This window comes from Ranitomeya variabilis, chromosome 5 (genome assembly GCF_051348905.1).
Source record: "Ranitomeya variabilis isolate aRanVar5 chromosome 5, aRanVar5.hap1, whole genome shotgun sequence".
Taxonomy (NCBI): domain Eukaryota; kingdom Metazoa; phylum Chordata; class Amphibia; order Anura; family Dendrobatidae; genus Ranitomeya; species Ranitomeya variabilis.
Window position 1 is genome coordinate 74,267,416 of NC_135236.1, and position 26,819 is coordinate 74,294,234.

Below are 26,819 nucleotides of genomic sequence, written 5' to 3' on the forward strand. Positions count from 1 at the left end.
TGACTGTGTAAGCTCAGTCACAGAAAAGTGACGGTGGGGTGATATCCGTATTTCCCCGGTCCTCTGTAGCGTGTGGTTTTCCTTACAACTTATTTGGGCATTATGCATTTTGTCATCCTCGTATTACACCCACCTGAGTATCCTACTGATAAAGATTCTCATCCCAGTACACAGTTTGGCTGTTGCAGCAGCCAAAACTCCACCATCCCGTAGCTGGCCACTGGATGCAGGTTAAAAATTCAAAATCATGCAGTGGCCAACCACATGTCGATGAAGTTTCGGCCGAACTGCCAATTAACACTGTAAAGCTGTAACGGGCTGGGCGATGGAACCACTGCGCCAAATTCCAAGGAAGACCTGGAGGGGTGTGAATAGGAGACTCACTCAATCTGACCTCGGATACGCAGCAGCTAACGACACTGAAATCCGAGGAGAGACAAGGTAGGTGGTCCAAGTGCTACTCCAGGACTAACCTAGGGTGGATGGCAGCTGACCCCTAGGAACGGGTAGCTGAGATGGCTCGGGGAAATGTCCAACAGATGCAGTCAGGCAGAGAAGAAGACAGGAACTGCAGGTGCAGACAGGGCAAGCTGATGGAGAGACAAACTCAGGCGGGTGAATCAGGCTCGGCTGCTGTTGAGGTGAGCACTGGGGGGTGCATAACAGAACAAACTCACAACATTGCACAGGCACCTCCATGTTGGAGGAGGTGCTTTAAATAGTAAATGACCTCCAGCTATTGGCTGGGGACACTTTAGAGGAACACGCGCAATGGCTTTAAGAAAGAGGAAGTGTGAGGGAGCCTAAGCACAGTGACTGGAGACCTGCTAGGAGTGCATGCACCCTGGGCAGCAGCAGACCCGGAAGGAGCAGGATGGAAGCCTGGGCGGCAAGTACGCTGGTGTCTCTGCAGGGAGAGGGACCGCAGGCAGAGATGCGGGCGCTACAAAAGCCTTTAAGGGGTTTTCCTTTTTCGAGAACGAATACACCAAACCATCTAATAAAGCTAAAATAACAAACAGAGCAGGTATTCATCCCCTCCTGGGTCCAGCGCGACAGCTCCCCACCGTCCTTTGGTCTCTGTGTTTTGGTGACAGTGGTGACATTACGATGACAATGCACATCACAGATGTAGCCAATAGCTGAGCTCAGTGGCTGTGCCAAAGTAGATGGCACAATCCGCTGAGCTCAGTGACTGATTAAAATGGTGACATGTGCAGTCAGCGTAAAGTCACAGCTGCAGCCAAACCACGAGACCGGAGCAGTGGTGGGGAGCAGTCGCTGGACCAGGAAACGTTGAGTACTTGCTCCGTTAGTTATCTTAGATACTTAGGAGCATTGGGGGTTCATGTTCCTGAACCATATATTGTTCAGCATCTACAAAGTCAGTAAGAAAGAGGATAAATCTTTAAAGTCAACAATACGTGCCTATATGATGACCATAAAAATTATGAAATAGTATAAGAAGTTGACTGTCATCGATGTGGAGGACACTCTTGTTCAAGTCCATTGAATTGACATGTTGACTCTTGGTTCACGCTCAAATCCACACGACAGATATAATTTTGAGAAAATGTCTACAATTTATTGTCTTCTGACCTTAGACATTATTCATAGGATAAGTAGGAAAAGATTGAAAGCGTCAGGTATTATAAAAACATTCTTTATTGATTACAGTGTATTTATTTTACACGCTTAATAAAAGCCCTTCAAAAAATCAAATAAAAAAAGTCAAGTGAAATTTCAAACATACACATAACATTACATTAGTATGGGCATGGGACTAAACAATGCAAATAGTGAGAAATCATCATTATTCCTGGCAATGTCATCAAGTTTTATCTAACTGCAAAACATCAGTTTACACTGAATTACTCAGTCTTGTGCATAGGGGGCTTCGTGCCAAGATGGGTCAATCATTTCAGCCATGGGTGGGGAATTTTACCATCCGTTGGCGGCTGTGCAACTTACACACTAGCCCGCCCAGAAAGTAAATCCTGACACAGGCACTGGTGTCAGGACGTAATCCTTCATTGCACGCGCCTCAGGGTTCAGTAGTGAACACTGTGTGGGCATGCTCACAGAGCAAGAAATTAATAGGTCGGCGGCCATTAAAATACAGCTACCGGCCCAAGCACTACGGTCCCCGGGAATCTGCCCGAAGACCAGAGAAAAGGTCATCGAAGTTCCCCACCCTTGACCTAAGCCAAGGACACTGGATGCCTTATCCTGCCCCAAGAGCAGATAGGCTTGGACTAAACTCAACATGTCCTTGAGCCTCTCGATGGGCTGGTGGAAGGTCCTCCATGAATCACCCAATCAGGAGGGTTGGGATTACCTTGTAGACCCCGCATTTCTTAGGGGTCTTAAAGTGGTCCAATTTGGAGGGTAGACCCGCAATATAGGTCTAGTTCTTGAATTGCAATTAGAGGACACAAGAGCGAACATTACCAGTCATGTTACATACAAGTGATTGCTTTAAGTAAGAAGTGAATAAACCATACCATAAAACTAAAGTGGTTTTATGAAGCTCATCAGTCCGATGACTAAAAGTAATTAAAAGGTTCAGTCAATTGCTGCGGTGAAGTTGAGTCGTGATTGGCCAAGGTGGCTTCATGTGACAACTGCGTCAATGGATAATGTTGGTGGACACAAGAGGTCATGTGTTGAATAGAGTTTAAGGGCCCCTTATCTATCCTACAATTACACCACTCCATTACCAGGAATGAACTATTCATGGGAAGGTCCCATCTAGACAAGTTTGACCGGCTTTATACCAGGAGTCTCTGGAAACTGGAGAAGTTTCTTATTTGATAAGATCAAACTCTGTCCAATGTTAATTCATAGTTGGATGGAGTCAACCTTACGTATGTGCAGTAGGACGTAGTACATCACCTATAGTAAATTGTGTTTACTGGTAAAGGATTAAGGGAATCCTTAAAACATTTGATCACTAAAGCAACTAGGGCCCATTGCAGTATTGGGCACATTTTAGGATGTCCTTCTCACAGGCAAGCTTGAAAGAAAACTCCAACTTTCCATGAATATTACACAGATAACCCCAAATCCTAGGATGCATCATATCTCGTAGAAATTCTTCAAAATCATTCCCCTCATGGGTGGAGTCTTGCAGTCACATGAGTATGTAACCCTGCCCCTGAGCAATGGGGAAAGTCTCCAACAATAAGGGGGAGCTGGAGACAATATGACTGGGGGCAGAGACATAACCAGTGCTAAGCTAATGAGTAGCAAAGATCCGCCAGCGCCCTTAAAGACTTTGCAAAAGCACAAAAATAGTCAATTTATAGTAATTATGTTTCACCTTAGGTTAGAGCTACACTGCAACTCTTGCTTTGCGATCACTTAAAAGGTTAACTACACCCTGTATTGTGCCTCGTGCAGGGCCAAAGGGGCTTCTGGGTCACGCCCCACTCCATGACTCTAAGCTATGTATAACTTTGTGGATCTCTTTTTATTGGAGTGTTAGTATGCCTTTAATATTCTATGAGACATCCCAGTCATCACTTGCATTGATTCTTAAAAGTAAACTGTCTGCAGGATTTTGCTAGGTAATCTGAGAGCAGCATGATGTAGGGGAAGAGACACCGATTCCAGTGATGCATCACTTACCACTGTGTGTTGCAATTTCAATAAAATCAGTGTTTTAACAGCAGGAGATTATCACTTCAGGACTAGGTGTCTCATGCCCCTTGGCCCAACCTCGCCCCCAGCACTGATTAGCAGCTTTCTGTCAATGTACAGTGTACGCAGAAAGCAGCCAGTCAGTAATATGGGCGGCATTATATTGGGCTCAGCATTCTTAGCACTGCTGGTTCTGCAGAAGAGAAAACTGTGATTGTATGAAAATGACAGCAAGCAACCCAGTAAGTGATACATCGCTGGAATCAGGATCTCAGACTCTACGTCATGCTGCTCTCAGGTTACATAGAAAACCTGCTGACAGATCTCCTTTAAAGTGGACAGTTACAATTTACGTAAAAATGTATTTAAGTTCCACAACTTAGAGGCACAAGACGCAGTCACCTGAAGATACTGAAGTGATTAATAAGTTACATTCTTCAAAAAGTCTCATCTGTATCTATTTCAAGTATGTTACTGCAGAAAAAAAAGAAATCACATGGTTCTAAACATACAAAACTAGTAAATAAAAAGGTCTAAGTTGTAATTTTCTGGGTGCCACCCAACCTTGGAAAGCCCCGATTGGCACACTTGGCTACGTGAGTGCTAAATGGCAATTTCTATGGGAGATGTACGGTGGGCATATTTGTTATCACCATGATAATTTCTGAGAACTTAGAGGGGCAGAAGGTCATCACTGAGGGGACGTGCCTGCTTGGGACTCCTTCCCTCTATGAACTAAGAAGCTATTCTCAATTCTCTGTAATACTACATTTTTCTTGTAGCGGCCTTTGCAGGGTCAATGACTAGCTCACTGTGGCATATTAAAGGGCTATTTATGTGAAGGCATATCTACTTTAAAGTGAATATATCAGCAGATTTTTGCTATGTAATTTGACAGCAGCATGATGTAGGGGCAAAGACCCCGATTCCAACGATGTATCACTTTGTATACTAGGTGAAGCAGTTTTGATACAATCACTGTTTTCTGCTGTGGATCTAGCACAGCTCAGATGCTGAGCCCTGTATAACTCCGCCCAGTATAACTCCGCCCACACCAACTGCCATCTCCTATCTCTGTAATGCGCAACTCCCCTGAACTGAGAGTGTAAGATCAGTCCAGGAAGAAAAAGAAGCAGATTCCTCTGATAAGATATATTACAGAGTTGTTTGTTTCCATGCGTGCTATTGATTTATGAAATAAAAATGGAAACATTGAGAACACATTAGTTCCCCTTTAAGTGGCCGAACAACCCCTTTAATAGAGAGTTTTCTGGTGATTCGCCTTTACGTTATCGTATTCCATATAGTTCATGTATGCAGGTTAATTACTCTTAACTGACGGATTTATCCCAAATCATAATGTAGATTCACTGGTGAAATATACTTAAAATATAGAATGAGGCCAGAGAAGAAAATTCAGAGCAATTAGTAAAATAATTTATCATTTTCATTATTCTCAGAGATCCTTAATCAGCATTATATTGTCCGCTTCACAGTATAATGATTCCAAGGGGAGTGTCAAATCCATGTAATGATGGCAGAAAAATCCAGGCAGCCATATTGCATGTCGAATCATCGTTCCGACAATGGAGCCTATTAAAAGGGAAGATGCTGGTAGGAAAATACTGGTTACATATCTAAAATGGCGACCTCCACTATGAGTAAGTGGGAACATGATGGGGGGGGGGGGTCATATGTCAGAATTAGTGCAAATTAGAGCAAAGCAGAGTTGCCCATAGCAACGAGTCAGATTCCAAGTCTTGAATATTCTGATTGGCTACTTAAGGCTTCCTTAGAATGCCTTTTTCCCCCATAATAGGAGTTCATAGTGGTAAAATAATTTAAAGAGATAAACCCAACTAATATCAGTGGGTGTCAGCAGTTGGATCTCCACAAATTTCATGTAGGAGTGGAGGAGGACCAGAAGGTTAAGAGAGGAACCCAACTCCTCGTCCTCCGCTAAAGTGATCTTCCAATCTTACATAGTAGCGTAATGTGGAAGAACCCTTTAATTTCACATACTTTGAAATGTGATTGGTATATTTTTTTGTAAGGACGTATTTCTCATTTTCTGAAGTGACCGTGAGGATCTAACCTCTGGGACCCCACCGATATGAAGAAAAAATGGCACCTCGGTCACACAGGTGCCAGTGTCTTGAGCGGAGGATTCCTTAGAAGGTGATGCACCTTAATTCATTAGGATCGGTTGCGGTATAGAGCATTAGGACTACCACTTATCAGAGAATGATAGCATTTCTTACCGATATAACATTTATAAGATGGGAAAACCGCTTTAAGGTTAACGTCCAACTTCATAAAATGTTATCGGCCCAGTGCATCTAAAATGGAAAAAGAGTAACACTGCATATAGTCCTAATTAAAAGGGAGTTTTATTTTATGTCTAAAGTTCTTATAGAAATGTGTCACCATGGTAACAGACAACAAACAAACCCTGTGTAGTCTGATCCTGCAGTAATACAGTCAAGTCAAATAAGTAGAGGACAGATGAAAAGGAGTTTCTGCGGAATCAGACTACATAGTTTGTAGTCTGTTACCATGGAGACGCATAGTTGACCATAAGTGCTAAAAAAATAGTTGTCAATCTGGACCTAGTCTTTACTGTTGCTGTGATGAGAACTGAAGATCCAGTGTGGAAAAAACTGATGAACTGATGTGGTTGGTGAATATTTGGCCTGGTGGTCGGGTCGTACAGATGAGAGGATGTTTTGGAGACTTGAAAACCCCAATTCAGGTAAATGTAAAATGGTCTTTTTGTTTGCAAAAATCCTTTAAAATCCTACTCGTCCACAAGTGAGCATCTAATAGGTTGTTGAACGATTGCTCAGACATTTCAGAAGTCACGCGCTGTAAACAGAGGACCTTTGTCCGACTTGATGTCTCTGGAAAGCAATCTGTCTCCCAAGCATGACAGAAGACGTGTCTCTCGGAAACACAGATGTACCCTAGTAACAAAGTCAGATGGGAAAAGGCTACGCTGACCCGAGAAAGCAGCGTTATACCGGAGGGGCAGGTGGAGGACGTGCCGGGGCGATGTTAGGATGTGCGGCTTCTCTTTGGTGAGGGAGCGGAGGCCTGAAACAATAATATGGGTGAATGCACAGTTTTGTACAACATCACACACAATACATTGGCATTTACTCTATTCTGAAACTTCAACTCAGTCGATTTGCCAAGGTTTGGTGAACACATCTATCCCTGAAATTTTCTAGAATAAAAATCTTCCACCCTTGTCATAGAGTTAACCCTTAATGGCCTACTAGTTTCTTCGCTATGAGCCGTGTTCCATGCTGGTTGCTAAGCAATATCCCACAGATACTTAGTCGGTAGCTGCCTGTAGCAAGTACATAGATTTTAGCTCATTGGTTATTATGGACAACTCCTTCTCATTTTCCTTACACCTTTTAATGTGTATTATTTGTGTATCCTATGCGATGTATACAGCAGTCTCAGTGTATCCTATATGATGTATACAGCAATCTCCGTGTATCCTATATGATGTATACAGCAATCTCCATGTATCCTATATGATGTATACAGCAGTTTCAGTGTATCCTATATGATGTATACAGCAGTCTCAGTGTATCCTATATGATGTATACAGCAGTCTCAGTGTATCCTATCTGGTGTATACAGCAATCTCCGAGTATCCTATATTATGTATACAGCAGTCTCAGTGTATCCTATATGATGTATACAGCAGTCTCAGTGTATCCTATCTGGTGTATACAGCAATCTCCGTGTATCCTATATGATGTATACAGCAGATTCAGTGTATCCCATATGATGTATACAGCAGTCTCCGTGTATCCTATGCGGTGCATACAGCAGCCACAGTGTATCCTATGCGATGTATATTGCAGTCTCAGTGTATTCTATGCAATGTATTCAGCAGTCTCAGTGTATCCTATGCATTGTATACAGCAGTCTCAGTGTATCCTATGCGATGTATACAGCAATCTCCGTGTATCTTATGTGATGTATACTATACAGCAGTCTCCGTGTATCCTATATGATGTATACAGCAGTTTCGGTGTGTCCTATATGTATACAGCAGTCTCCTTGTATCCTATATGATGTATACAGCAGTCTCCTTGTATCCTATATGATATATACAGCAGTCTCCGTGTATCCTATATGATATATACAGCAGTCTACGTGTATCCTATATGATATATACAGCAGTCTCTGTGTATTCTATATGATATATACAGCAGTCTCCGTGTATCCTATATGATTTATACAGCAGTCTCCGTGTATTCTATATGATTTATACAGCAGTCTCCGTGTATTCTATATGATTTATACAGCAGTCTCCGTTTATTCTATATGATATATACAGCAGTCTCCGTGTATCCTATATGATATATACAGCAGTCTCCGTGTATCCTATATGATTTATACAGCAGTCTCCGTGTATTCTATATGATATATACAGCAGTCTCCGTGTATCCTATATGATTTATACAGCAGTCTCCGTGTATTCTATATGATATATACAGCAGTCTCCGTGTATTCTATATGATATATACAGCAGTCTCCGTGTATTCTATATGATATATACAGCAGTCTCCGTGTATTCTATATGATATATACAGCAGTCTCCGTGTGTCCTATATGTATACAGCAGTCTCCTTGTATTCTATATGATTTATACAGCAGTCTCCGTGTATTCTATATGATATATACAGCAGTCTCCGTGTATCCTATATGATATATACAGCAGTCTCCGTGTATCCTATATGATTTATACAGCAGTCTCCGTGTATTCTATATGATTTATACAGCAGTCTCCGTGTATTCTATATGATTTATACAGCAGTCTCCTTGTATCCTATATGATATATACAGCAGTCTCCGTGTATCCTATATGATATATACAGCAGTCTCCGTGTATCCTATATGATATATACAGCAGTCTCCGTGTATTCTATATGATATATACAGCAGTCTCCGTGTATTCTATATGATTTATACAGCAGTCTCCTTGTATCCTATATGATATATACAGCAGTCTCCGTGTATCCTATATGATATATACAGCAGTCTCCGTGTATTCTATATGATATATACAGCAGTCTCCGTGTATCCTATATGATATATACAGCAGTCTCCGTGTATCCTATATGATATATACAGCAGTCTCCGTGTATTCTATATGATATATACAGCAGTCTCCGTGTATTCTATATGATTTATACAGCAGTCTCCGTGTATTCTATATGATTTATACAGCAGTCTCCGTGTATTCTATATGATATATACAGCAGTCTCCGTGTATCCTATATGATATATACAGCAGTCTCCGTGTATTCTATATGATTTATACAGCAGTCTCCGTGTATTCTATATGATATATACAGCAGTCTCCGTGTATCCTATGTGATTTATACAGCAATCTCCGTGTATTCTATATGATTTATACAGCAGTCTCCGTGTATTCTATATGATATGTACAGCAGTCTCCGTGTATCCTATATGATTTATACAGCAGTCTCCGTGTATCCTATATGATTTATACAGCAGTCCCGGGTATCCTATATGATTTATACAGCAGTCTCCGTGTATCCTATATGATATATACAGCAGTCTACGTGTATCCTATATGATATAAACAGCAGTCTCCGTGTATTCTATATGATATATACAGCAGTCTCCGTGTATTCTATATGATATATACAGCAGTCTCCGTGTATCCTATATGATATATACAGCAGTCTCCGTGTATCCTATATGATATATACAGCAGTCTCCGTGTATCCTATATGATATATACAGCAGTCTCCGTGTATTCTATATGATATATACAGCAGTCTCCGTGTATCCTATATGATATACAGGTCCTTCTCAAAAAATTAGCATATAGTGTTAAATTTAATTATTTACCATAATGTAATGATTACAATTAAACTTTCATATATTATAGATTCATTATCCACCAACTGAAATTTGTCAGGTCTTTTATTGTTTTAATACTGATGATTTTGGCCTACAACTCCTGATAACCCAAAAAACCTGTCTCAATAAATTAGCATATTTCACCCGTCCAATCAAATAAAAGTGTTTTTTAATAACAAACAAAAAAACCATCAAATAATAATGTTCAGTTATGCACTTAATACTTGGTCGGGAATCCTTTGGCAGAAATGACTGCTTCAATGCGGCGTGGCATGGAGGCAATCAGCCTGTGACACTGCTGAGATGTTATGGAGGCCCAGGATGCTTCAATAGCGGCCTTAAGCTCATCCAGAGTGTTGGGTCTTGCGTCTCTCAACTTTCTCTTCACAATATCCCACAGATTCTCTATGGGGTTCAGGTCAGGAGAGTTGGCAGGCCAATTGAGCACAGTAATACCATGGTCAGTAAACCATTTACCAGTGGTTTTGGCACTGTGAGCAGGTGCCAGGTCGTGCTGAAAAATGAAATCTTCATCTCCATAAAGCATTTCAGCCGATGGAAGCATGAAGTGCTCCAAAATCTCCTGATAGCTAGCTGCATTGACCCTGCCCTTGATGAAACACAGTGGACCAACACCAGCAGCTGACATGGCACCCCACACCATCACTGACTGTGGGTACTTGACACTGGACTTCAGGCATTTTGGCATTTCCTTTTCCCCAGTCTTCCTCCAGACTCTGGCACCTTGATTTCCGAATGACATGCAAAATTTGCTTTCATCAGAAAAAAGTACTTGGGACCACTTAGCAACAGTCCAGTGCTGCTTCTCTGTAGCCCAGGTCAGGCGCTTCTGCCGCTGTTTATGGTTCAAAAGTGGCTTTACCTGGGGAATGCGGCACCTGTAGCCCATTTCCTGCACACGCCTGTGCACGGTGGCTCTGGATGTTTCCACACCAGACTCAGTCCACTGCTTCCTCAGGTTCCCCAAGGTCTGGAATCGGTCCTTCTCCACAATCTTCCTCAGGGTCCGGTCACCTCTTCTCGTTGTACAGCGTTTTCTGCCACATTGTTTCCTTCCAACAGACTTACCATTGAGGTGCCTTGATACAGCACTCTGGGAACAGCCTATTTGTTGAGAAATTTCTTTCTGGGTCTTACCCTCTTGCTTGAGGGTGTCAATGATGGCCTTCTTGACATCTGTCAGGTCGCTAGTCTTACCCATGATGGGGGTTTTGAGTAATGAACCAGGCAGGGAGTTTTTAAAAGCCTCAGGTATCTTTTGCATGTGTTTAGAGTTAATTAGTTGATTCAGAAGATTAGGGTAATAGGTCATTTAGAGAACCTTTTCTTGATATGCTAATTTATTGAGACAGGTTTTTTGGGTTATCAGGAGTTGTAGGCCAAAATCATCAGTATTAAAACAATAAAAGACCTGACAAATTTCAGTTGGTGGATAATGAATCTATAATATATGAAAGTTTAATTGTAATCATTACATTATGGTAAATAATGAAATTTAACACTATATGCTAATTTTTTGAGAAGGACCTGTATACAGCAGCCTCCGTGTATTCTATATGATTTATACAGCAGTCTGTCTCTGTGCATCCTGTGTGTATACAACAGTCTCAGTGTATTCTATATGATATATACAGCAGTCTCCGTGTATCCTATATGATATATACAGCAGTCTCCGTGTATTCTATATGATATATACAGCAGTCTCCGTGTATTCTATATGATTTATACAGCAGTCTCCGTGTATTCTATATGATTTATACAGCAGTCTCCGTGTATTCTATATGATTTATACAGCAGTCTCCGTGTATTCTATATGATATATACAGCAGTCTACGTGTATTCTATATGATATATACAGCAGTCTCCGTGTATTCTATATGATTTATACAGCAGTCTGTCTCTGTGCATCCTGTGTGTATACAACAGTCTCAGTGTATTACATGTAATGTATACAGCAAAGTCTCATCTTTGTATACTCTTTCACTGCATGGGGACAAGGAAGGATACATTTTTTGGGGGGATAAGTGGAGTCTGAGAGATACCGGGAGGGATATGATAGATGATGTTGCCATCCTGTTGTCTTCCAGTTAGACACTGACTTCCTGTCTACACATAGGCGCATACACTGGACTGGTTGTCAGACTGAAGTTCACATGACCCATCTTCCTATACTCATGATGGAAAACTGTATAGATCTAACAGAGCTAGGATGAAATTAATTTAACAATGAGACTATTGATTGGATTAAGGCATTATATATGTGAAAAAACCTGCTACAGCGCTTCTTTAAAATTTCCTTTAGCACCCCCCCTATTAGTGGCTTACCTAGACGGTGTATATTGAGGCTGCCTTACTGCGTACGTTGGAACAGCGACGTTATTCGGATTATTGGACTGTGAACACAGAATGAAAGCTTTATCGGAAACATAGCTTCAATAACTGGAAAATGTATTTTACAATCAACCCTAGGCAAACTCAGCTCAGGTTTTATGGATCCTTCAGTAGGACATCTTTGTAACTTATTCATGGAACTTACACTTTCATAGTAAGATGGAGGAATATTTCTATTGGGTCCCATAGGTGGCACATTCCTGGGAGGTGCATTAGTGGCCGGACTGGCATTGGGTGGTACATTTCTCTGGGGTCTGGAATGAGGGGGCACTCTGGCTGCTTGCATTTGTGAGGCGTTTCTTGGAGCACTTGCGGCGGGACCACCTCTACCTGGCACATTGTTTGGAGCATTTCTTGGTTCTCCTGCACTTGGACCGCTTCTGCCAGGGACATTCTTGGGTACCTCTCTGTTAACTTCTTGAGCTGTCCTGTTGACGATCAAATAAATTTGTAATGTAAGAATCAGCACTCCTGTTTCCAATAAACACCCCATTACACAAGTATCTACTCCTCGACATTTGGTTTAAGATTCATAATGTCAGATCATTGTAACTAAGGAGGATACAATAGAAACTTCATCCGCAAGTGAAAAATGAAGGCTTCATGGTGCTCTTAGATCCTCATGTATGATACCTTTAGACTATGTTCACACCTTGCATTTTTGCTGTGTTTTTTAATGCTAATATTAAGCTGCGGTTTACAGTACCAGCGAAGCCGATGAGAATTTAGAAATCTCATACGCACACATTGGTTTTATTTTCCTGACAGATTTGGAAAACTGCTGCATAGGCATCAAGTTTTTCTGCAGTTTTTAGTGAAAAAAAGCAGGTACAGCAGTATTTGAAACCCATTTATTTTTGTGTTTTTCCCCAGTTTAAACTATAACATCTTGGTGTTTATGGCAGTTGAGAATGGCGGTCGGGATTAGTACAGTTTAAATTAGTGATGTGTGAAAAGCAAACATTGGTCGACCAAGGTGTGAAATTGAACAATGCCTGTGGCTGACCAAAGTGTAAAAGTAAACCGTGTCCTACAAACTCAATTCTCTGTCCATGTTTTAGGTAAGACCAATTCACTCCCTGCTATTACATTTGTAATTGTGTATTTTTTCATGAACTCATGAACTTATTTCTTCAGAATAGTCACTATTTTTTCAGGCATAATATTTTTCCACTAAATAATTTGATCAAATTGCACTTTTTCCAAAAATGGTTTCACATAGGTCTTGCATTGGTAACCTGCGTTCATGGCTCTGTGGTGGAAGCAAAGCTAAACTTTGGGATCCTGACAAACGCAGCAAAACCATGCTTTTTTGTGAACATGGCCTGATGAGGACTTCCCTTCAAAGCTTACAGTTCAGTTCACACTACAGGATCTGTGGACGCGAACAACCGCAGATCGTCTACATTAAAGCTGTTTGGCGGTTCGTTAATAGCCTGATTAGAGAAAGTCGCCCTCACTTTCTATACGCACAGAACGATTAGTAAAAGTTACCTCTTCAGACATACAAATTGTGTACAATGAGCTTCAGTAAAGCCGTCAAATAATTTTAGTAATTTTTTTTATCAATTATTTCCTCTCTGTCTCTGAGCAGGAAGAAAGTAAAAGGCTTAAAGTCTAAAATGTCTGAAAGATATGTAATCTCTTTAGTATAATCAAGGACGAAAGTGCTGGCACCCTTGAAATTGTTCCAGAAAAAGAAGTATTTCTCTCAGAAAATGATGGCAATTATACATGTTTTGTTATACACATGTTTATTTCCTTTGTGTATATTGGAGCAACATAAAAAAAAAAAAGAGGAAAAAAAGACAAATTGGTCATAATTTCAAACAAAACGCCAAGTTGGGCAGGACAAAATAGGGGGCAACACCTTTTCAAAATTGTGGGTAAACAACTTTGTTTCAAACATGTGATGCTCGTTCAAACTCACCGGTGGCAAGTAACAGTGGTGGGCAATATGAAAATCACACCTGAAACCAGATAAAAAGGAAATAAGTTGACTCCATCTTTGCACTGTGTGTCTGTGTGTGCCACACGAAGCATGGATAATAAAAAGAGAACTGTGAGGACTTGAGAACCAAAATTGTTGAGCAATATCAATCTCATGTTACAAATCTATCTCCAGAGATCTTGATGTTCCTTTGTTCACGATGCGCAACTTATCAAGAAGTTTACATCCCACTGCACTGTAGCTAATCTCCCTGGATGACAGAGAAAAATTGATGAAAGGATTCAAAGCAGGATAGTACAGCTGGTGGATAAGCAGCCCCAATCTAGTTCCAAACAAATTCAGACTGTTCTGTAGGCTCAGGGTGCATCAGTGCAAACTATCCGTCCACATTTGAATGAAATGAAACGCTATGGCAGGAGACCCAGGAAGACCACACAGAAACATAAAAAGCTTGACTACAGTTTACCAAAATATAAGTGAGTAAGCCAAAATCCTTCTTGGAAAATATGTCTTGTGTACAGATGAGACCAAGATAGAGCTTTTTGGTAAAGCAGATCATTCTACTGTTTGCCAAAATAAAAGAATGAGGCCTATAAAGAAAAGAACACAGTACCCACAGTCTAATATGGTGGAGGTTCAAAGATGTTCCCATTGATCACCTGTGGAGAGATCTTAAAATTGCTGCTGGGAGAAGGCACCTTCAAATATGAGAGCCCTGGAGCAGTTTGCAAATGAAGAGTGGTCCAAAATTTTAGTTGAGAGTTATAAGAAGGTTGTTGATGGTTATAGGAAGCAATTGATTGCTGTTCTTTATTCCAAAAGGATGTGCAACCAAATAAGTTGAGGGTGCTAACAAGTTTGACCAGCCCATTTTTGGAGTTTTGTGTGAAATTATGTCCAATTTGCATGTTTTCTTTGTTTTTTTGTGTTGTTCTAATACATACAAAGGAAATAAAATATACGTATAACAAAACATGTGTAATTGCAATAAATTCCTGGGAGAAATACTTCATTTTTCTGCAACAATTTCAAGGGTGCCAACAGTGTTTTTTTGGCCATGACTGTATATATAGGATATACGCAGTCAAAAACAGCAGTTTTAAATCAGGCTTAAAATGTGGGAACTCCCTGGAGGCCACAGAAGTGCTCATTCAGTGCAGTATTGGATACATCATCGTCCTCGTCCACTTCACACACTTCATATAAACGGAGTTGAGCTGCCGTACCAGACAAAATAAGGTTGAAGGGAATGTACTGTTAGAAAATCACCTATCGATTTATTTTTCTTTTGTAGTAAATTTTTTTTTTTTTTATTTTGGCTTTTTTCATATTAGAATCTGTGTAAAAAATGTTTTTAGAAATCTTGCAATTTTCACACTGGCCTCCAGGTATATTTTACATTCATACTTTCTGTTCTGTAAAGAAGACTTTCAAGTATCTCCTTATCATCACAGGCAGGAGTACAGTGACACATGTCTACATACAATTAATAACATATGATCCTTCATTAACAATACCTGATGTCACAGCTCACTTCCTTCTGCTTCAAGCACAATGACCTTTGCACACAATCATTATGTGTGTCAATACAGAAGATAAGATCTGAGTTTGTTTACTAATGCTGATGTACATGTAGAGTAAGGGCCCCTTCACACTGGTCGATTCTGCTACGATTACGACGCATTTGCGTCATATTCGACATCGCAGTACGAGCTCGTAGCCAGCGGTCACACTCTACGATGTTAACGCTTTTTCTGACGTAGTTGCGATGTGAACGTCACGCGTCGCAATCGTACGCTACCCTTCACACCGCCATAGTCCTACGACTCCGAGCGTGACGTATTACCAGCATGGGCGTGCTAAAACGTCACGCCCAATCAGGAGACAGGTATGCGGAAGCCCAACCCACGTAGTCGCATTACGAGCTCGTATGACCGCCGTCACATACTACGATTTCGACCGCCACAGCGAGACATTTACGACGAAAGAAAGTTCTGCTCTTTCTTTCACATCGTACGATGCTGGGCTGCGTCGCAAATCGTAACGCCATGTCACACTTTGCAACCTCGGAACGAGGACGGATAAACGTCACAAATCGAACGCTCGTTCAGACTTTGATTGCACAGTGTGAAGGGGCCCTTACTAAAAGAATCTGAAGAATGATTCTAGAATAGCTACAGTGCCAGCATGAAATTTGCAAGATTTATTTGTTTTAATAGATAAAAAAAAAAAAGAGAAAAAGAAAAATATCTATCTATATAAAAATTTTAATGTACATTTATCATCAAGACATGCTTTAACCCCTTTAAATATGTGGGCTCAGCTCCGGCGCTGAGCCCACATATTTCCCTGCACATGTCAGCTGTTTTGAACAGATGACATGTGCCTCCAACAGCCGTGTGTGGAATCGCGATCCACCCACGCCGCTGTCAATCTCTGACAGTGGCATTTAACTCGCGCTTACTGGAAGTGCGCTGGAAATCCCACCCATCGGTGACCCCGTCACGTGATCGCGGGTCACCGATGGCTTGGCATGACAACCAGAGGTTTCCAGCAGACCTCCATGGCTGTCATAGCCGGATTGCTATGAGCGCTGCCAGGTGGCAGAATTTTTTTCTGATTCCAGTACACAATATGTTAAAACCAATGGTGTTGTTCAAAAGTACAACTTGTCCCGCAAAAAAACAAGCCCTCGCATGGCCACATTGATGGAAAAATAAAAAAGTTATGGCTCTGGGAAGAAGGGGAGCAAAAAACGAAAACACAAAAACGGAAATACCTCTGGTCATGAAGGGATTAAACAATAGGCCTGATGACACAGCAATGGCAGTAAGTGTATATTCCATTGGTAAGGTCAAGGCAATCAAGGATTTGCTTTGATTTTTTTATTTTGGTCACTTACCCGTGTGATCGTCTTCTTCCACAAAATTTCCTCTTCAATTCATTTCTTCGGAAAAATACAAATGCTCCAAGAGCCAAGAGGGGTACGACCAAGAAGAAGAAAATAAGAAGCCCATCTCTTAGAGAAGTGTCTTTATCTGTAGTGTCCAAATAAAGAAAAATGAAATATCAGCGTGTTGTCAGAAACGAAGTCTAGAAAGATACTTGTTATTGAACCTGCGCTGGGAAAGGAGAAAGTTAGAAACTTAGGAGTATCAATTCATTTCAATACAGGGGATTCCTGTTTCAGTGTCTACTAATTGATATTATAACTTCAGGCCTCAGGACGACATTAGTGGTCAAGGCTCATTTTTGGCCTCATAAGTGTAGATGCAACTTAAGAATATAGTCAGATTGAAACTGCATATCTATCATTTAAGATATGCCTGATTAAAAAGATGGGGAGCGGTATGCAGGGCTGTGTAGTGGGCATAATGGAAATCAATAATACACCAATTCCGGGGGGCATGGCTATGTAGCCGAAGAAGAAGGACGCATCTAACAGGAGCTCCTTATATCCTGAGCCTATCCTGCCGTTTATACCTTCAATTGCCGGGTGGTACCGTCAGAGAACGGAACCCCACACCTTCGGGAGCCTTGTGAGCCATCCGGGCAACTGCTGTGGAGGTCCGGGACGTCGGGAGCAGTGGAGGTCGGAATAGCCGAGGGGCTCCATGTGCAGCGGCGGCCATTTTCGGTGAGCGCGCCTCAGGACACAGAACGCGACACCGTCTTCTGCTGGAGCTGGGCTTCTTCCTCCTTGGAGGCGGCGGTGATCGGGCCACAGCGGTGAGTGCTGTGAAGTGCTTGGGCGCAGGAGCCAGGAAGACTGAGATAGACGGCGCCACATGCAGGGAGCAGCGGTCACTGACACAGCGCGCGCCCTAACAGCAAGGGAAGCGACGCTGTTTACCATATCTGCGGTGCTGGAGGGGTGAGCACATAACTGAGGAAATAAAGGGTGGTGCGGTGTGTGCCCTTAAAAATTGGGCCCTGCGCCCCCCCTGTCAAATAAACACCTCATTTGCCAGCGCCATAATATTAGAGGGATTAACCCCCTCCCTGCTGCTCCCCCCTGTGGAAACTGTGAGACTGCTCAGCTGCACAGGGCTCAGGCAAATATTAAAGTGACTATCTTTATAAATCTCATCATCTCTCTAGCCGCCTGTCTAGTGGTCCCTTGGAACACAGTCCAGTGTTTAACTATAAGAGACCTGGAAGTTGGAGCTCAGCTTATTCATAACTATAACTGGAATTGCTTTGTGGGGTCGTTTCACCTGCCTGCCATGCAACACTCTAAAGGAGCAGGGGCTGCTGATAAGCTAAATAAGTTCGCCAGGGATGATCCTCCTGATAATGTTCGCACTCTAAAGGTACCTTCACACGAAACGACTTTACAACGAGAACGACAACGATCCGTGACGTTGCAGCGTCCTGGATAGCGATATCGTTGAGTTTGACACGCAGCAGCGATCTGGATCCCGCTGTGATATCGCTGGTCGTTGAATAAAGTTCAGAACTTTATTTGGTCGTCAGATCGGCGTGTATCGTCAGGTTTGACACCAAAAGCAACGATACCAGCGATGTTTTACGCTGGTAACCAGGGTAAATATCGGGTTACTAAGCGCAGGGCCGCGCTTAGTAACCCGATGTTTACCCTGGTTACCAGCGTAAAAGTAAAAAAAACAAACAGTACATGCTCACCTGCGCGTCCCCTGCCGTCCGCTTCCTGCTCTGACTGAGCGCCGGCCCTAAAGTGAAAGTAAAAGCACAGCGGTGACGTCACCGCTCTGCTGTTAGGGTCGGCGCTCACACAGTACAGGAAGCGGACGCCGGGGGACGCGCAGGTGAGTATGTAGTGTTTGTTATTTTTACTTTTACGCTGGTAACCAGGGTAAACATCGGGTTACTATGCGCGGCCCTGCGCTTAGCAACCCGATGTTTACCCTGGTTACCCGGGGACCTCGGCATCGTTGGTCGCTGGAGAGCGGTCTGTGTGACAGCTCTCCAGCGACCAAACAGCGACGCTGCAGCGATCGGCATCGTTGTCGCTATCGCTGCAGCGTCGCTTCGTGTGAAGGTACCTTTAGAAACAGTTCTGCACCATCTTAGCGCAAAGGCCGTCCCTCTGATAGCAACGAAGAGGGAGAACAAGATGAACTGACTCTTAAACAGGCATCCGAGCAGTTAATGCAGGCTATCTCCCTCACTAGATCATCTCTTACGGAAAAAATAGAGGATGTACATACTGAAGTGGGCCGTCTGCGACATGATATGCAAGCTATGAGCGGGCGTATTTCGGAGGTTGAAACCAGAGTGTCTCACATAGAGGATACTATCACACCCATGGAGGCTACACTGAAAAAGGCTGCTGGTTCCGTAAATGCTTGGAAGCAAAAGGCAGATGATTTGGAAAACAGATTACGCCGCAATAATATTAGGATTATTGGTCTCCCGGAGCGTTCGGAGGGTCAGCAGCCCGAGCAATTTCTGGAAGACTGGTTTAAGACCTCCCTGGGGGACGGATTCTCTTCAACCTTCTCGGTGGAGAGGGCCCATAGAGTCCCAACGAAACCTCTCCCCCCTGGAACGCCACCTCGACCTTTTCTGGCACGTCTCCTCAATTGTAGAGACAGAGATGCTGTTCTTCGTCTGGCACGGCAGAAGGGCCTCATTAAATTCAACAATGCTACCATCTCGATTTTTCCAGACTTTTCCATGGAACTCCAAAAGCAACGGGCACGATTCATAGATATCAAGAAACAACTCAGAGATAAAAATATCATCTACTCCATGCTCTATCCGGCCCGGCTCCGTATTGTCCATGAGGGCTCCTCTTTATTCTTTACAGACCCAGCGGAAGTGGCCGAATGGTTGTGGTCACACAGGGGGTCTAATGTGAAAGACTCCTAATCTGGATTCTTTGTTTAACGGCAATATAAATGGAGCTTTTTGTCTGGGTGCGAAAGATGTCAACAATACCGGACACTGAATTCAGTGAGGGTATCCCCTTTTCTATCTGACTGTAGGAGTATTGGAATATGCTCCTCCATTGTTCAAGTTTTGCTGGGTTTGGTTTTATGTACTAGTTTTGTTTGTTTGATGTATATGGTTACCGCCAATATTAACACCTTGCTCTGTGTGTTGTCTCTGAACCGCGCCCAAGTAACAATGATACGCATTAATCTTCCCTGTAAATACAAACATGGGGTCTGAAATTATATGTATGACCTGGAACATATGGGGTATTAAAACTCCTCGGAAGAAAATCAAAGTATTTTCACAAATCAAAAGATATCACCCTCATGTTGTGGCATTGATGGAGGAACAGATGAATGACCTCGGGGAGACCAAACATCCAACACTGCGGAGACACCATCACGTGTTTCTCAACGCAGTGATCCAGAACACTGCCCCCATCCCTTATGGGAAATATGCAAACGCATGTAAAGTAAGCTGCGGAGACACCATCACGTGTTTCTCAACGCAAGCAATGAATAGCCAGGCCTTTCTCCGGGAAGGAACAACCACGGGAAGGGCAGCATCCAATAAAGGAGAATATCCAATAAAGGAAGACCACCTATGCCAAGCATGGTATCCATCCACAAACAGCTGTTTCGGGGTTTTTGCCCCTCATCAGTGTGGAGTAGGAAACTGGCTATTAGGAGCAGTGCCTGGTGAAAGGCTATGAAGGAACAGATGAATGACCTCGGGGAGACCAAACATCCAACACTGCGGAGACACCATCACGTGTTTCTCAACGCAGTGATCCAGAACACTGCCCCCATCCCTTATGGGAAATATGCAAACGCATGTAAAGTAAGCTGCGGAGACACCATCACGTGTTTCTCAACGCAAGCAATGAATAGCCAGGCCTTTCTCCGGGAAGGAACAACCACGGGAAGGGCAGCATCCAATAAAGGAGAATATCCAATAAAGGAAGACCACCTATGCCAAGCATGGTATCCATCCACAAACAGCTGTTTCGGGGTTTTTGCCCCTCCTTTATTGGATGCTGCCCTTCCCGTGGTTGTTCCTTCCCGGAGAAAGGCCTGGCTATTCATTGCTTGCGTTGAGAAACACGTGATGGTGTCTCCGCAGCTTACTTTACATGCGTGGCATTGATGGAGACACACCTAATTAGAGATACGGTTCGATGTATGCAAAAACCGTGGGTGCAGTGGTCTCATGCATTCCATACCAGCTACTCAAGGGGGGTCTCTCTGCTGATACACAAGGAGGTTAGATGGGAGGCCAAGGAGGCACGGCGAGATCCTGAGGGCCGCTTTGTCTTTGTGCATGCATTTATCAACTCGCGTGAATATGTGATATTGTGTGTTTATAACCCTCCCCCTGCCAACATGTCGGTTCTCCGTATGGCACTGGGCTTCTCCTTAAAATATCCAGATGCTAATGTTATTTGTATGGGTGACTTTAATCTAGTCATGAATCATTCCATGGATAGATTGAGACTGGATGACGCAACACCTGGGGAATCTTTACCTCAGACCCCTTCTCAACTGGCACTGTTTATGGACGGCAGCGGTTGGCTAGACTTGTGGAGAATGGGCCACCCGGAGGTTAGGGGATATACCTGCCACTCGTCTACTAAGCAATCCTTATCTCGTATAGACTACATATTTGGGTCCAGTAGCTTGGCACTTTGGGTGGATAGTATTGAACACGGCAATAGGGGAATCTCGGACCATAGTCCGATTATTCTTAAACTTAAATACGGGCAGCCCAATAACAATAGATCCTGGAAATTGAACCCCTTCTGGCTGAAATTAATAGACTCTAGCGACAGGACGATTGACCAGTTAAACTGTTTTATTTTAACACATCCGGAACCCCAGAACCTTGGTTTATTTTGGGATACCCTGAAGGCATACTTGAGGGGGTGTTTGTCCTCTACAATTTCTTACATCAAAAGAGTAACGGCGAGGGAGGATGATGAGATAGAGCGGCGACTGAAGGACTCAGAGGCCACATATATAGCTGATCAGACTAGTAGTAACAGAGTTGAATGGCTTACTTCCCAGAGGTTGTATACCCAACATGCAGACACTAAGTCGAAACGCAAATTATTCTTCACCCGTCAGTCCTACTTTGAACTGGGGAATCAGGCCAGTACACGCCTGGCTTTCTTAGTACGCCAACACAACACCTCCAACACAATATTACAGATCCGTATACCTGATGGCTCATTAGTGTCCTCTACTGCCGAGATACTCCAGTGTTTTCACGATTATTATAACTCATTATACAAATTTAGCAGCGGTCTTGATGTATTTGAATGTTTGGACTACTTATCAGACATAACGTTCCCCTCACTGAGCCCATCCCAACAAGCCTTCATGGAGGCTGAGTTTACTTTGGAGGAGGTGGAACATGCTATAGCGGATATGGCTACCGGGAAAGCCCGGGACCTGATGGGTTTCCCATTCAATTATATAGGAAATACCGAGATAAGTTAGCGCCTCTGCTATTGAAAGTACTCAGAGGAATATGGAGGGGAGAGTCAGTGCCTGAAAAGTTTTATGATGCCAACATTATTGTGCTCAGGAAGGAGGGGAAGGATCCTCTAGATTGTGGATCGTATTGACCAATATCTTTAGTGAATGTGGATTATAAAATCTTTACTAAAATTCTGGCTACCAGGCTGAATACGATTATATTAGATCTTATACACCCGGACCAGACTGGTTTTATGCCGGGGAAAAGTACTTCCATCAATATCAGGCGGGTACAGTCGGTCATCCAATATAGCTCTCTGGAGTCAGATAATAAGTGGGCATTGGCATCGTTGGATGCGGCTAAGGCTTTCGATTCCCTTGAGTGGTCCTTCCTATCTGCATGTTTACGGAGGTACGGTTTTGGAGACAAATTTCTGAGGGGGATAGGTACATTATATGCGAAACCCAGGGCGCGTATGGTTGTGAATGGCTCTATATCTGAACCCTTTTCTCTGCATAGGGGAACTCGTCAGGGATGCCCTCTTTCCCCGGCTCTATTTGCCCTGGCTATAGAGGTCTTGGCAATACGGATGAGGTCCTCTATAGATATTAAAGTGATACACATTGCAGATCGAGTGGACACTATTGGTCTTTATGCTGATGACATGGTGGTGTTTATCGATCAAACAGAGGATACACTACCAAAACTAATAACGATGATAGATAAATTCAGCAAATACTCTGGTCTTTATATAAATTGGGATAAATCTGCCCTGATGCCTCTCTCTCATACCCCAACATCATGCCTCGAGAGTCTCTCGTTGTTGCCCATCGTTTCCAGTTTCAAATATTTGGGAATACATATGTCTCAACGTAGTCAACTCGATTTACAACTTAATATTTACCCATTATTAGATTTGGTTAAATCCAAATTTGCTACCTGGGATAGGCTCCCACTCTCTGTGGCTGGCCGTATAAATCTGATCAAATTAAGTTACTGCTTTCAACATAGTGCTGTCCCAATACCTAAATCTTTCTTTGCGACTCTAAACTCCCTTACTTCATCCTTCGTATGGGGAAAGACTAGGCCTAAACTTAAGCTATCCACTCTACAGAGACCCAAGCAGGGGGGTGGGGCGGCCTTGCCGGACTTCTACCTATATTATCTTGCCGGGCAGGCTAAAATGATAAATAAATGGATGCCCAATAACTCTCTCCCCAACTCTGAGAGCCATTTGCTTTATTCAGCCCGAATTGTTTGTCCACTGGAATTTTTGGAGCTGGAGAGGGTTGGTGTTCCTCGTCTGCTACCTCTGCTCTGATTGGCACGATTAATATGGAGGCAAATTAAAAAAATAATTAAATTTGTTGACATAGCAACGGAAATGCCATTGTGGAACAACAGTTATTTTCTGGAATTATTGGGCCACCCGTCCACAGAATTTTGGATATCACATGGTGTTTTCTCGGTGGGTAATATACATAACCAGGGGATTTTTATCTCCTTTGAACAATTACAAAATACTTATAATATCCCGAGGTCTCAATTTTTCCGCTATCTGCAACTAAGATCAGCCTTTCAATCGCACATACGGAATATGGGTAATGGTCGTGCTATTTCATCCTTACCATTAATAGGAATTCTCAACTCACAAGGTCCTCAAGGACTTATTTCCTCTTTATACACCTATCTATTATCCATGGGCGGGGAGTCTGTTATAAACTCTATCAAGGGGAAATGGGAGGGGCTTCTTCCAGATACACTGGGGGAAGAATGGGACGATATTCTGGAATCCCCAACTAAAGTTTCCCCGTCAATTAATAATAGGATGACTCAATTGTACATTATATACCAATCCTATTTGACCCCGATTCGTCTTTTTAAAATGGGTCGTCTCTCTTCGTCAGATTGTTTGAGGTGTCATTCCAGTAATGCGGATTTTATTCATATGATTTGGAAATGTCCTGTTATTTTTCATTATTGGAAGGAGGTGACGACATTATTGACATCCGTATTGTCGATTCCTGTCCCACTCGAGCCATTGGCTTGTTTATTTGGGGTGTGGGATGCGGAAACATGGGATCATTGTACTGGGATTTTTCTGCGGGAGGCGCTGTTTATGGCGCGAAAGGTACTGGCGCTGCGGTGGATGGGTGGTTCTTGTCCATCTCTTAGAGTATGGGTTGATTTGGTTAATTCAATTATCCCGTACGAGCGGACGTTGTATTGGAATAGAGGTTGTCCAGATAAATTTGAGAAAATATGGGGGAGATGGAACTCCTCCTATCATACTCTATAAGTCGTAACAATTTAATATACATGTAAGAAGTGGGGCTCGTGGCTCTAGAGGCATTACTTACAAGGTGGAATTTATACGAAACTCTCCTTTTTGGCGGTGTTTTATGTTTTATTAGTAGTTAATGTAGGTAAGGTTACAGAATAAGATACCAATAATTAACATGCACCATTTGTTACTTTTGTAATATTTCAGATGTGACAATGCATAACAATTATCTGTATTTCATGTTATAATGGATAATGATGAACGCAAATGCAAATCTGTGTATGATTTATTATTCTGCAATTAATAAACGAATTTTAAAAAAAAATAATACACCAATTCCCAACATGATATTATTATATTATTCACCCGCAAAGATTCCCTACCCTCTTCACTACAAGTTATCATTATCATACCATTATACGTAGGGCCACTGTCAACACTTCCACCATAACCCTTATTTTTGCAGTCTGGATAGGCCCAGCCATCATTACAGTGGCAGTTCTTATTGCTGTTACACACCTACAAAATAAACATAAAATCAACCAGTATAACAGCTTAACAATGTTCAACAGAGAAGCAGACTGTCTAATCATGAAACCTCAATCTATGACAACGTCATGTGAAAAAAAAAAATCACTTTTTAGTTTTGAGAGCTGGAGAACAGTAAGAGGTTTGCAAAACTCCAGTAGATTTTGATGCACTACTTGAGACAAAGTTATTTGAACTATTTCTTGGCTTTGTTGTAATCTGAGACCACATACCAAATTGATATTTTAAATTTGGGAAAATCCCAAAAATGTAGGCCAAAATGCTAACTTAATTTTAAACTTTACAAAAGAAATAAAGGAGACCGTAATGGGTCCAACATACACCCCCGATATATTGCACAACAAAGCAGGATTGAAGGATGCATAAAAATACTTTATTAGACCAAAGTTGGTAATGAGCAAGACAATAGTAAAGTACGTGGGCAGTAATGAGCAAATAAAAAAAAGGTAAGAGGTACCATTACTCACCCCATTACCGCCACATTTATTTTGAACATCACAATCATAACCCAGGGCTGCTGAATCAACACACTGGAAGCCCTTGCAGACCTAATGCGAAGAGACAATGTAAATCCTTTATGATTCATAAATCAAAAACACAGAAAAAATTACTTCCTGGAAAACAGTATAGAATAATCAATATAGTTGATTTGGTAATTCTTACTTTGCCTTCTGCACACTTGGTGCCCTCATTGACCATAGCTGGATCTGGAACATCAGAACCAAGCTGGAAATCCACTCCCCAGCATATTATATCCTGGACCGGGGTTTGAATGATTGAGGGCGCAATGCCAAAGATAGGCATGGAGTTCACATTTTCACATTGTAACTTTCCACACATTGCATTCCTGGGGAGAACCACAAAATAAAGCAAAGAACCAGAAGAGATGTTATAGTACACATGACAACAAACCAACTACAGAGTTTTTGATTATTTAATACAAGGATGGGCTGATTCCTCCATATTGAGTGGCCCCTACATACTGCCCATACCATAAATGGCATATTATAAGGGGATGCAGAAATGGAAAAATCCATATAGAAATAGCAATAGAGATTACAATAAATTATACAGTACAGAAAAAAAGATCCAAATGTGAACTAACTAGGGCAAACGTTGTGACTTACCTTGATTCACATGCTTTGTATGCAGTGCCTTGATAACCACAGTTCCCAAATCGGTCACCTTTGGAGTTTACATTTTGGAAACATATAGGAGCCGCTGACTTTGCATCTAAACAGAGATTCATATTCACATATCAGAAAGATACAATGGCCTTAGCAGGGCCACTGAACCTAGGACTGGACAGACACTCCTATGGGGAATTTTTGTTCAACCTGTAAACGTCTTAGCTTTTGCAAAACTACAAGTCCCAGCATAAATGTCAGAACTTAAGAATGGCAATGCACAAATGGGAAGATTTTAGCAAGCATTCAGACTCAAAGACATATGATCACTTCATCCAATCACTGGCCTCAATGAAATCATGTCTAGATTCAGGAACATTTAGTCATTAGTTGGAGGACTCGTACACCAAAAGGCACAAAAAAGCTAGAAGTGCTTTTTATTTTTCTCATATCCATAATTCATACCCAATGGTTTGAATGAAGTATACAGTAAAATGTGTCGTCATTTCGGGTAACGTACCCTTCATCAGGCTTAAGGGAG

At 42.2% G+C, this 26,819-nt stretch overlaps 1 protein-coding gene across 1 annotated transcript in view; it reads right to left on the reverse strand.

Moving 5' to 3' along the window:
- Positions 1–1,647: 1,647 nt before the first annotated feature.
- ADAM9 (ADAM metallopeptidase domain 9) overlaps positions 1,648–26,819 on the reverse strand; it is a 106,318-nt gene continuing 81,146 nt past the window's right edge. Inside the window, exons 15-22 of the mRNA XM_077262261.1 lie at positions 26,279–26,384; positions 25,815–25,998; positions 25,619–25,699; positions 25,016–25,121; positions 16,824–16,959; positions 12,116–12,398; positions 11,905–11,972; positions 1,648–6,735 (exon numbers count right to left, since the gene is read on the reverse strand). Coding sequence (XP_077118376.1) covers positions 6,657–6,735; positions 11,905–11,972; positions 12,116–12,398; positions 16,824–16,959; positions 25,016–25,121; positions 25,619–25,699; positions 25,815–25,998; positions 26,279–26,384 — 1,043 coding nt within the window. The 3' untranslated portion in view covers positions 1,648–6,656. The remainder of the gene's footprint in view (positions 6,736–11,904; positions 11,973–12,115; positions 12,399–16,823; positions 16,960–25,015; positions 25,122–25,618; positions 25,700–25,814; positions 25,999–26,278; positions 26,385–26,819) is intronic.